This window comes from Rutidosis leptorrhynchoides, chromosome 2 (genome assembly GCF_046630445.1).
Source record: "Rutidosis leptorrhynchoides isolate AG116_Rl617_1_P2 chromosome 2, CSIRO_AGI_Rlap_v1, whole genome shotgun sequence".
Classification (NCBI taxonomy): Eukaryota; Viridiplantae; Streptophyta; class Magnoliopsida; order Asterales; family Asteraceae; genus Rutidosis; species Rutidosis leptorrhynchoides.
Window position 1 is genome coordinate 23782284 of NC_092334.1, and position 12717 is coordinate 23795000.

Consider the following 12717-nt stretch of genomic DNA (forward strand, 5'->3'; position numbering starts at 1 on the left):
ATAACGTGTTAATTTCACCACAAATAATTGTATGCAGGAAGCTTCGTTGATGGTATGGGTTTGCATCATCTCAAACTGAAGTTTAATTCTTTCCACAAAACGACCCACTTTTATAAAACTCGTCCGTATCCACAGTATATTGATAAGGTTTGAACTTGAAACATCTTTTGTGGATATTAGGACCCAACTAGTAGCCTATCTTGGAATGGTTGGGTCGTCAGTATTATTATATAGTATATAATACATGTAGAGCAAGAATGAATGTTTATAGTTATTAGCAACTTCCAGTTAAAAGAAAAAATGAGATATCCAAAGTTTAAATCCTTAATTTCTGTTCTATTTTGTGTTATCTCTTTTGCTTCTTTCACTTCCTCATATTCTTCTTCCATTAACACCCATAGATGTTCTGGTTCACAGACTCTTGCTTTGCTTCATTTTAAGCAAAATCTTTCTTCCTTTAATAGTTCTCTCAATTCTGAAACTGGAGATACTCCATCATGTCAAGATTGGCTTGGTTCCAGTTACTATCCAATTACGATGAACTGGAACATAAGTACAGATTGTTGTGATTGGAACGGAGTCACTTGCGACCACTCCACAGGTGATGTAACTGGTCTCGATCTTAGTTGTGGTATGCTACAAGGTTCCATACATCCCAACACCTCCCTTTTCGACCTTCCTCACCTTAAAAGTCTCAACCTCGCTTTTAATAACTTTACTGATTCTCAACTTCCTCCTCAAATAGGCAAGTTTTCTAACAGTCTTACATATCTCAATATGTCTGGTTGTAATTTGTCGGGACGAGTCCCAACAGAGATCACACTTCTTAGTAAATTGGAGTCTCTTGATCTATCTGGGAGATTTAGGTCTGATTTACAAATGGAACCTTACTGTTAAAATATTATAATGTTTTTCTAGATTAATATAGATTAGTCTAGAATTAGTAAGTTTTATTAGATATTTAATAGTAGATATTTAAGTAGAAGTGACTAGAAATTGTTAGAGAATTAGTTAGTCAAAAAAAATCAAGATTTGCTAGAATGATCTAGTAGACTTATTGAGCCTATAAATAGGCTAGTGGTCTTGCAAAATGTAACACAACAAAACACAAACAAATTGAAGTAATAAAACAACTTTCTAAAAACTCTTTTCCATTCTAATTTCTAAAACACCCCCTCAACATTATAAACACTATAATACTTCATACTAATCTATCACTTCTAAAAAATCTAAACCTACACTAAATCTAACAAGTGGTATCAGAGCCGTGTTGGGCATTGTTCGACTACACCATTACTACCATTGGTGCATACAATATTCACGTTCCCATCTTTGATGGCGACAACTATGATTTTTGGAGTATCCGAATGAAAACGTATTTTCTAGCACAAAGCTTGTGGGATATTGTCGAAGTCGGGTTTACAACTTCAAAAGACGTCGGAACTCTGTACGCCGAAGAACAAGAAAAATACAACAAAAATGTTGTAAGAAATGCTGCTGCTCTTGGCTACATTCAACAAGCCTTGACACCGTCTATCTTTTCACGAATCATGGGAGCTACGACGGCCAAAGAGGCGTGGAGAATCTTGCAAAGAAGAATTTCAAGGAAATGTCAAGGTGAGATATGTGAAACTATTAAATCTAAGAAGAGATTTTGAAAATTTAAATATGAAAGACACTGAGACCGTAAAAGATTACTATTCTAGAATTAAAGAAATAGTAAATCAAATGAGAGCTTATGGAGATAAATAACTGATAAGAGGATCGTAGAAAAAATACTTATCAGTATGACAGAAAAATATGATCATGTCATTACTGCTATCGAAGAGTCGAAAGACATCGAGACTCTGTCGGTACCAGAATTAATTGGCTCTCTTGAAGCATATGAGGCTAGACTGAGTCGGCGTAGTGAAAACTCACTCGAAAGTGCCTTTCAGTCTAAACTCAAAATAAGGTCTCAAAAATCTAATAATGGGGGGAAAAGAATTCTTGAAGAAAATTCGAGAGGAGGAGCAAAACCCAGAACCAGGTTCGATCAAAAAAGAAAAAGCTACCCTCCATGTGGTATTTGCAAAAGGACAAACTGTTTCCACAAAGGGAAACCACAATGCAATAACTGCAAAAGATTTGGGCATCTAGAAAAAGATTGTCGTTTAAAACAAAATCATCGAGCTAACTTCACGAAAGAAAGTGAAGATATACCGGAGAACAAAAATCAGCTATTCTATGCCTGTCATGTCGCAAATAAACAGAGGGACGATACTTGGTTGATCGACAGTGGGTGCAGCAACCACATGACAGGAGATGAAAAGTTATTTGATAGTATCAACACGTCCGTAAAGTCCCGCGTCAAACTAGGGAATGGAGCGCTTGTTGACACTAAAGGCAAAGGTACGATAACTGTTCAAACTAATAACGTCACTCGATCTGTTAATGACGTTCTTTTAGTACCAAGCTTAGCGAGTAACTTGCTAAGTGTTGGACAAATGATGGAGCACGGCTACTCTTTACTCTTCGAAGACAAATCATGTGTTATTCGTGAAAAGAAAAACAATTATAAATTAATAGCCGAGGTGCCAATGGAGAATCGAAATTTTCCGCTTCGTTGACAGTATTTCAGAGACACAGCCATGAAAGTTCAAGTTGAAGAATCATGGCTATGGCATCGAAGATTTGGCCACTTTAACTTTCACGCACTAAAAATCCTCCAACAGAAGAATATGATGAGAGACTTGCCTAACATAGAAGAGATCACCGGTACGTGTGAAAGCTGTGTGATAGGCAAGCAACATCGAAAACCTTTCCCTCGTGACAAAACTTGGAGAGCGAAAGGTATACTGGAGCTGGTGCACACCGACGTTTGTGGACCAATGAGGACCACGTCTCTTAACCAAAGAAGGTACTTTATTCTCTTCGTCGATGATTATTCTAGAATGACGTGGGTTTATTTCATGCGTGAAAAATCAGAAGTCATCACGATATTCAAGAAATTCAAAAATTACGTAGAAAAGAGCAGTGGCCATTATACAAAAACACCGAGGAGTGATAGAGGGAAAGAATACACCTCTACACAGTTTAATAAATTTTGCGAAGATGAAGGTGTTAAACGCCAACTCACTGTTGGTTATGCCCCTGAACAAAATGGTGTATCTGAACGTAAAAACAGAACTGTAATGGAAATGGCCAAAATAATGATACATGAAAAAGGCCTTCCAAACAGTTTCTGGACTGAAGTTGTATACACAGCTGTATATATACTGAATCAATGTCCAACGAAAGTCGTCGAAAACAAGACTTCGATTGAGGCATGGGGTGGAAGGAAACCGTCGGCGAAACATTTGCGAGTATTTAGGAGTATTTGCTACATCCATGTTCCTAAGGAGAAACGTCACAAACTCCAAGAAAAATCAGAAAAAGGAATATTCTTGGGCTATAGCACACAGTCAAAAGGATACCGAGTCTATAACCTGAAGACCAATAACATCGTGATAAGCCGAGACGTGGAGTTTGACGAAGACGCTTCTTGGAACTGGGAGAAAGACAAAGTTGAAAAACAAACATATCTGCCGCAGATATCTATGGAAACTCCAGCTCAACAACCACTACAAATGGAGCAGTCTGAACAAGATGAAAGTACCGAAGAAACGAGCCTTACTACGCCAACTTCTCCGTCAGCAACACTACCATTAGCGCAAGACGATTCAAGTCCAGAGTCAACACCTGGAAGAGTTAAAAAGTTAACAGAGGTATACGAAACTTGCAACTTCACAACTATTGAACCCCGAAAGCTATGAAGTTGCATCCAAAGATGAAAAGTGGGTGGCTGCTATGAACGAAGAAATCAGAATGATCGAGAAAAACAACACATGGGAGTTAGTTGATCCTCCAGAAAATAAAGAAATCATTGGAGTTAAGTGGGTTTACAAAACAAAGCTCAACCCTGATGGATCTATACAAAAATACAAAGCAAGGCTAGTAGCTAAAGGCTACTCGCAACAGCCTGGAGTCGACTACAACGAAACTTTTGCACCAGTAGCTCGACTGGATACTATAAGAGCACTTGTGGCGCTAGCAGCTCAACGAAGATGGAAGATTCACCAACTAGATGTAAAATCAGCCTTTCTAAATGGGTATCTCGAAGAAGAAATATATGTAGAGCAACCACAAGGGTTCATTCAAAAAGGAAAAGAAGACCAAGTCCTGAAGCTCAAGAAAGCCTTATATGGACTTAAACAAGCACCACGCGCATGGTACAGTCGAATTGACAGCTACTTCACAAGTTCAGGATTCAGGAGGAGCCAAAGTGAGCCCACACTCTACATCAAAACCCAAGGTAACTCTGACACTCTCATTATTTCCTTGTATGTTGATGATCTTATGTATACGGGAAACAATGAGAGAATGATACAAGAATTTAAAGAAGACATGATGAAAACATTCGAGATGAGCGACCTTGGTTTGATGCGCTATTTTCTTGGCATCGAAATCAGTCAAGAAAATGAAGGCATCTTCATATGCCAAAAGAAATATACTGAAAATCTCCTGAAAAAGTTTAAACTATACGGTTGTAAAACCGTCGCCACACCACTAGTTGCAAATGAGAAGAGGAGACAAGAAGATGGATCGGAGAAAGTAGATGCTTCAAGATTCAGAAGTCTCATTGGAAGTCTACTATATCTAACATCAACAAGACCTGACATAATGTACGCAACGAGTCTACTATCCAGGTACATGAAAAACCCTACTCATATACATTACGGAGCTTCTAAAAGAATATTAAGATACTTGCAAGGTACCATGGACTATGGAATATGGTACAAGCCCACTACAGACTCGAAGCTTCATGGATACACAGATAGTGATTGGGCCAGATCGGTAGATGACATGAGAAGTACTTCAGGATACACATTCACACTTGGATCTGGTGTATTCTCGTGGACATCAAAGAAACAAGAAACGGTGGCACAATATTCAGCTGAAGCCGAGTACGTCGCAGCCGCAAACTCAGCTAATCAAGCTATATGGCTAAGAAGAATACTAGAAGACATGGACGAGAAACAAGATGAAGCTACAAAAATATTCTGCGACAACAAGTCCGCGATCGCGATGGCAAAGAATCCAGTGTTCCATGGCAGAACAAAACATATTGACATCAAGTATCACTTTCTGCGAGAAAACTCAGCCAAGAAAGATATTGAATTAAAATACCGCAAGACCGAAGAGCAGATTGCAGATATTTTCACTAAAGCACTACCAAGACCCAAGTTCGAGTTCCTACGCAACATGCTTGGAGTAACACCGAAAAACATTAAGGAGGAGTGTTAAAATATTATAATGTTTTTCTAGATTAATATAGATTAGTCTAGAATTAGTAAGTTTTATTAGATATTTAATAGTAGATATTTAAGTAGAAGTGACTAGAAATTGTTAGAGAATTAGTTAGTAAAAAAAAATCAAGATTTGCTAGAATGATCTAGTAGACTTATTGAGCCTATAAATAGGCTAGTGGTCTTGCAAAATGTAACACAACAAAACACAAACAAATTGAAGTAATAAAACAACTTTCTAAAAACTCTTTTCCATTCTAATTTCTAAAACACCCACTCAACATTATAAACACTATAATACTTCATACTAATCTATCACTTCTAAAAAATCTAAACCTACACTAAATCTAACACTTACATTTTGAACAATCTCCTTGAAAATTCTACTTCATTGGAACACCTATCTCTTGCTTTTGTTAACATCTTTGGGGCTTTACCTACCTATATTAATATCACTTCTTTGATATCACTCGATCTTATTTCGACTGGATTGGAAGGAAAATTACCTGATAATATCTTCAATCTTCCACAGTTGCAAGAACTTGACTTATTAGGGAATGAGAATCTGGCAGGTCCGTTTCCTACAATTAACACAAGCACTGTCACTCGTCTTGAAATTTTAGATATCTCGTCCACCAAATTATCAGGAGAGATACCCGATTCAATCAGTCATCTCAAGTCTTTAAATTTTCTAGATTTGTCATATAACAAGCTAAATGGATCATTGCCCTTGTGGTTTAAGAATCTTCCTTCTTTAGAATTTATATCTCTTGATAACAATATGTTCAGCGGAACTGTACAGTTTGATTCGTTTCCTCATCGATCATTACAATTCCTTTCCCTCAGCCATAATCAGTTTGATGGCCGGATTGATGTTCTTGATCAAGGACCCATTCTACATACGTTTCGGCAACTCAACAACCTTTATTACCTAGACCTTTCATTTAATAATTTTAGAGGTGAATGGGAGTTGGATACATTGTTATCAAGCCTCCCAAGCCTTACCATGCTCATTCTTTCCCGTAGTGGTTTCTCTGTCTTGACTAATACTGTCAATCGTTATGCCAACCCCGGTCTTTTTCAGATGTTAGTTCTGACCTTTTGCAACCTAAAGGTGTTTCCTGAGTCCTTACGAGCCATGAAAGATCTTGTATACTTAGGTCTATCTAATAATCTCATACGAGGCGACATTCCTGAATGGGCAGTTGAGATTGGTGGAAATGGGCTGAGAATTTTAGATCTGTCAAATAACTCGATAACAGGCTTGCCTCAACGTCTATGGGAGGGATTAGAACATATGACTTTACAGTCCAACACAATTCAAGGACCTTTTCCTCTTTCCATATGCAGCATGAGCAACTTAAGATATCTGGATATGTCCAATAACAGTTTTGGTGGAGTGATCCCACCGTGTGTGGAAAACGTTATTGTCTCTGCTGCTACGATTAATTTGGGGAACAATCGTTTTCAAGGTACTATTCCAGATGTATACGAGAACTGTGGAAAGTTAGAAGGGCTATTTTTGAATGGAAATCAGTTAGAAGGGGAGATTCCACGCTCGTTGTCCAAATGTCATTTTTTGAAAGTACTTGATATCGGAAACAACCATTTAAATGGAACATTCCCTAGCTGGTTAGGAGATCTTCCAAATCTGCAAGTTCTTATCCTTAAATCGAATAAACTTAGGGGTCCCGTTATAACCTCATCGACAGTCGAATCTCAATTTCCAAGTCTGCTAGTTGTTGATTTATCTTACAATGAGTTTGTTGGCGAGCTACCACGAAAATATTTTCAAAATTTCAATGCCATGAAGAATGTGTCTGAAAACGATACAAAACTAGAATATTTGGAATCTGGTGGCAACTATTACTCGATTGTTGTAGTGTCCAAAGGAGTGGAGCAATTTATATCTCAAGTTTTCATTCACTACACAATTCTTGATCTATCAAACAATAGATTTGAAGGAGAGATCCCAAACATTATCGGAAGTCTTACCTCATTGATAGTGCTCAATATATCTCACAACAAACTAATTGGTCGAATCCCACTTAGTCTTGGAAAACTATCGAAGATTGAATCACTAGACTTATCTTGGAACCAACTCACGGGAGAGATCCCTCGAAGCCTTGCAGACTTGACATTTCTCGAGTTCTTGAATCTCTCTCAAAACCATCTCGTGGGCTGCATTCCACAAGGATCACAGTTCAACACATTTGAATGGAACTCGTTTGAAGGGAATGAGAAACTTTGTGGGCTCCCTTTGCCTAAGAAGTGTGAGGGTCCTATCAAACCACGGATCGAAGCAGATGAAGATGAAGAGAGTGGATTTACATGGAAGATGGTGATGTTAGGATACGGCTGTGGAACTCTATTTGGAATGGTAATAGGATATATAATGTTGACGACGAGAAGAGTAAAATGGTTCAATGAAATTGCTGATGTTGTAGAGCATATGATCTTGAAGAGCCGAAACAAGAGAAGGTATTCGCGTAACAGGAAATGAGATTAGTTTCTGAAAGTTATGTGAAATACCTTTCCTATGTAGGTTATTAATTAATTATGCATTGTTATAGTAGTAACTTCTAAATCTATGCCGCATTTTTAGGCCACTTGATGAGTTTAATTGGTGGCAGGATGATAATGTGTTAATGTATATGTTGTTGCATCTTAATGGTAATTCAGTATATTTACAATAAGTTGTTACTTTGATGAATGGTGATCAAATATGGAACCATTGGGGATACACAAATGCTAGCAAGAATGCCCTTCTTTTAAACTAGACTACATATTCAATTGACAATTCTATATCTGTTAGCTTAAGTGAGAATACTAGCATTCCAACAACTTTCGCACAATTTGCATGACCCTAATATAAACTGTGGATATGTGTATGAAGTTTTGGGTTCTTGCAATGGGTTGATATGTTGATCTCAAGGACATGTATTAGCGAAATCTTCATCACGGGAAACCTTTGACAGAGCTGAGTATGATCATGTAAACGGTAACTACAAGGTGACGGTCTAAAGGGTTACGAACAATTATTTTCACGATACAAGTGGAAACCAACTTTCTAGGATTTAAAAAATAAAAACTAACATGATCATATCAACAGTACGGATGGAGTTATTTCAGCTGTTTCTAGATAGTAATACCAAATACTGAATATATTTTGGTGCTAAAGATCATTTTATAAACGAAGGATACCACTAACGCTGAAAAGAGATAGAATACGAGCCAGTATTTGGATCTTTCACTGCTTTGAAGTTGTCCACGCTCATCCCAAATTTGCCTAAAATGGTGTTCCCCATATTTCAACTTCCCTGTACGAACATAAAACCCAAAAATTAAATAAAAAAATAATAAAATTAAAATTATTTGGAGAAAATTGAAAAATAAAAAAAAATCAAGCAGAGAGCAATTTTGACCCATTTAGTTATGGTAATATTTATTTGGATTGTGTTTAATCTCAAACAGGTCATATACGAAATCTAGCCAAAACAGAAATATGTTGGTTATAAGTAACCAAAGGTCTATTATCAATGCATACAATGGTTTTATCAAAGGTTTAAGTTTTTCTATTTTTGTGTAACCAGCATTGGCAGACTACTTATTACTTATATAAACGAAAGAGAAAGTGCTTTTGACCGCTTTATTTACCCCATGATGTCCTTTTTATCAATGTCCATTGCACTCTAATGGGAACTTAATTACGTTTATTTGCAAGAATAATCGCTAAGTAAATGTCTATAGACATCCTATTTATAAATAGATGTGGCATATCATAGCAAACAATTATAAATAAATAATGAATTGTGCAGTAGCACACGTTTATTTATACATGTTAAAACATTAACATAAGAGTACGATTGACTAAAGCTTACCAAGCATCTCTTCCTTCATTTTTTCACGCTTTTCTACTGCCAATGGTTCTAGACGCACAATAGTTCTCTTAGATTGATAATTTGAAGGATCCAACTCTAAAATTTTCTTCATATCTGCAAAAGAACCCATATGTAACATATATATACATATAACTATATAACCAATTCCTACAAGTTATTATAATGCTGACACTACACCTATGTTACTATGGTCTATGTATATTAAGCCATGTTGCATAATATATCAACTTAATCTTGTCCAATTCCATTATAGGCAATCTAATTCTTTTCTAGATTTTTCTAAATTATCTATTTCAGTTTCTAAAAAAATCAAAAGTATGTTCAAAAATATATATATATATATATATATATATATATATATATATATATATATATATATATATATATATATATATAAACTAATTACTAACCAGCAATAGCCTCATCATAGTTATCAAGCTTTTCATGTGCTTCCCCTCTTCTAATCAGAGCTTTCATGTATGCTGGATTTAGTTCCAATGCTTTTGTACATTCTTCAACTGTGTCCTCATAATTGCTCTGTTCATGTATTCAAGCATTAACTGTTGTAGTATATAAGATGTTCGAATTCTAATATGCAATTTATGAGGATTAGAAGTTAAGCACTTACCAGCTTAAAGAAATATGTAGCACGATTATTATGACATACAGATATAATTTCATTAGAAAAGGATGTCGCAAGTTAATTGGATAGCATATTCATACTTCAATAATGCTTCTTCATACAAACCATCTCCAAATAACTTATTCCCTTCAACCTTTGAGTCATTCATTTGCGCCAAAACTTTCTACAAGTAAAAGACAACAAGTGAAACTAAAGTAACTTTAACTGAAAGGTGAACAATAAGGATTGATGAAGAGGCACCAACGTGGTAAATTAAGTGAAGGCAATTATTCAATTAAAAAGGCAAACCAAGTATGTTGCTTTATTATTATTTGGGAAGGAAATTGTATTACATGGAAAATGGATTATGAACCAGAACAGATAATAGATCAGAAAACATTCACAGAAAAAGAGAAGTTCATAGCGTAAATAAAGGTTTTGGACTTTGGAGTGTCACTGTTTCTTGCTATGAGTGAGCCTAGAGGTTTCAACCTCTTGCTCTTTTCAATCAATCTATAAATTACACACCGGGTTATGTTCTGTTGCTTTTTCTAAATGTGCCATGTTTACGCTTGCAGAACCATTAGGTCCATTGTTTTTTCTACAATTTGCTAAGTTTATTACCATCAACTCAGGCGTTGATTGCTTGACCTTCTCAAAATCCCAGCAAACTAACTTCCCATACTAATCCTTTTTGGACCATATACTTCCATATCATGAGGTCGTGTGAAAATAAATGCTTTATTATTAGGTCCCCTGGCTCGTGAATATAAAACTCTGATAGCCATTCAAAGAATCCTATTAAGCTTTGCAAATCTATTATACTTAGATCGTCTTGACAAGGAAAAGTACATGTGCACCGAGATGAGCAATATGAGAATATATATATTGTTATGACAACTTGCCTAGCGCACCCACACCAGCGGAAGCGAGGATGTAATTTGTTTGAGACAAACTTGCGAGAAATAATGTAAAGCAAATAAAGTAACTAATAACACACGACGATTTAACGTGGTTCGGCAAAACCCTGCCTACGTCCACCCCAAGAGTTCCCTTTATTCTTATAATATAAAAGATCCTGGTACAAGAAAAAAATACACTATGAGTTAACTCAAACCCAAGCCCCTTAGATTTTAGGATAAAATCTAAATTTTCCGTACACCTTTTTACACTCCTTACAAGAATAAAAGTCTCAACCTCACAAATAAACATACTCCGTTGATAAACCCTATCAACTATGTTTTTCTCTCATTTGTGATCTTGTGATCCTCACTTGGATTTGATCCCTCTGGATACATTTGATCCTCTCTCTGGATCACTTGATCCAACTCTTTGATGATTTCAACAAGCTAGATATCCTTGTATTTATAATGTTTCCTTCCTAATGTGAAAACCACATATGAAAACATTTCCAACAAATGTAGCCACACTAACCTACCATTTTGACTTCACAATTGTCACATGTGAAAAGCAACTTCATCCTTATTTGACTTGTAAATGTGAGCCACAATTAAACATGTCAAAATTCATGTGGTTGGTAACCACCGTCCAACAATCTCCACCTTGGCGAACATTTATCTTCTTCATCATCGAAAATACTAACACCTAGTATTTTCATCATTGGCCTCCGTTATCCCAGCTGCACACACCATGAATCACCTCGGTCCTGAACCCCGATTCAAATAAAACAGCCAATAATCATGTGCAACTAACCCTGTCAACTTACCTAGTTGACACCGAAGAGGAGTCTCGAATCACCTCTTCCACCACAGTAGGATTTTCCTTCTCACCATCGTCTTCCTTGGTCAAACATGTCCCAACATGTTCCCGACCTGTTTCCCGCGTGCACGCTTTCAAAACCTTCGAGACACGAGTACATTTGTACTCACCACCAGACGATGTAAAACCTCATACTTCTCTTGTTTCATTAGGACCTTCATACCACGTGTGATTTTCATAATTCCACCTACGGCCGAAAAGCCGTATCCTTGAGAATCCAACACGCATAAGGAAATTAGATTCTTGCACATCCTTGGTGTGTACGCCACACCACCAAAAGCGTAAGAAGCTCCGTGAAACAATTTTATTTTCACCATGCAAACACCCTCAACATCACATGTTGAACCATCACCTAAAGTCAGCACCCCGCTTTCTTTAACATTAGCTTATCAAAATAAGCTTCCTTGGAACACACATGCATCGTACAACCAGAATCTAAAATCCATTCATCTTGAGCAGAAGTAGAACTTTTGGAGATTGTGAGAACATCTCCTACCGGTACATTAACTGCTACCGCAGCCGATGAACCCCCAGATTTACCTTCACCATTCCTTCAGAGTGGATAATACTTTCTGTAGTGACCCCACTCATGACATTTGAAGCACTAGATACCCTTCACGCCGTCTCCTGATCTAGACCTACTGTTATCACTAGATCTCTTCTCGGCAAACCTTCCCCTTCCATGACCAACCATAGCAAACCCATGCTCAAAACGGTCATCGGATCTTCGTCTCTTATCCTGCGAACTGGGAAGAGAGGCAAGAAGAATAAGGGTCTTATCTTCTTCCTCCTTTAAACCTCAACTTATTCAAATTGATTAACCAGACCATTAAACACATCCATGTGTTCAATAATATACCAATCGTCATCCGTCATCTTTTCAGGCATGCCATCCTTTTTACCCTTCAACGACACTGCCAATCCCCGTTGAACCAGGACATCCTTCACCCTTGCTGGCCACAAGACGAGATTCCCGGTTCCATCAAATGGCTCCACCTTAAAGTGCATATCGCTATTTTTCTGCCATCTCCAAAAAAAAAACTATCAGAAACACCTGGATGCTCTGATACCACTTGTTATGACAACT

At 37.0% G+C, this 12717-nt stretch overlaps 1 protein-coding gene and 1 pseudogene across 1 annotated transcript; one reads left to right on the forward strand and one right to left on the reverse strand.

Moving 5' to 3' along the window:
* The first annotated feature begins 300 nt into the window (after positions 1 to 300).
* Positions 301 to 7985, forward strand: LOC139887705 (receptor-like protein Cf-9 homolog). The gene is made up of 2 exons (XM_071870769.1): positions 301 to 879; positions 5680 to 7985. The coding sequence occupies exons 1-2, from the start codon at positions 301 to 303 to the stop codon at positions 7828 to 7830; spliced, it is 2730 nt and encodes a 909-aa protein (XP_071726870.1). The 3' UTR covers positions 7831 to 7985.
* A 490-nt stretch (positions 7986 to 8475) lies between these two features.
* LOC139887706 (uncharacterized) overlaps positions 8476 to 12717 on the reverse strand; it is an 8817-nt pseudogene continuing 4575 nt past the window's right edge.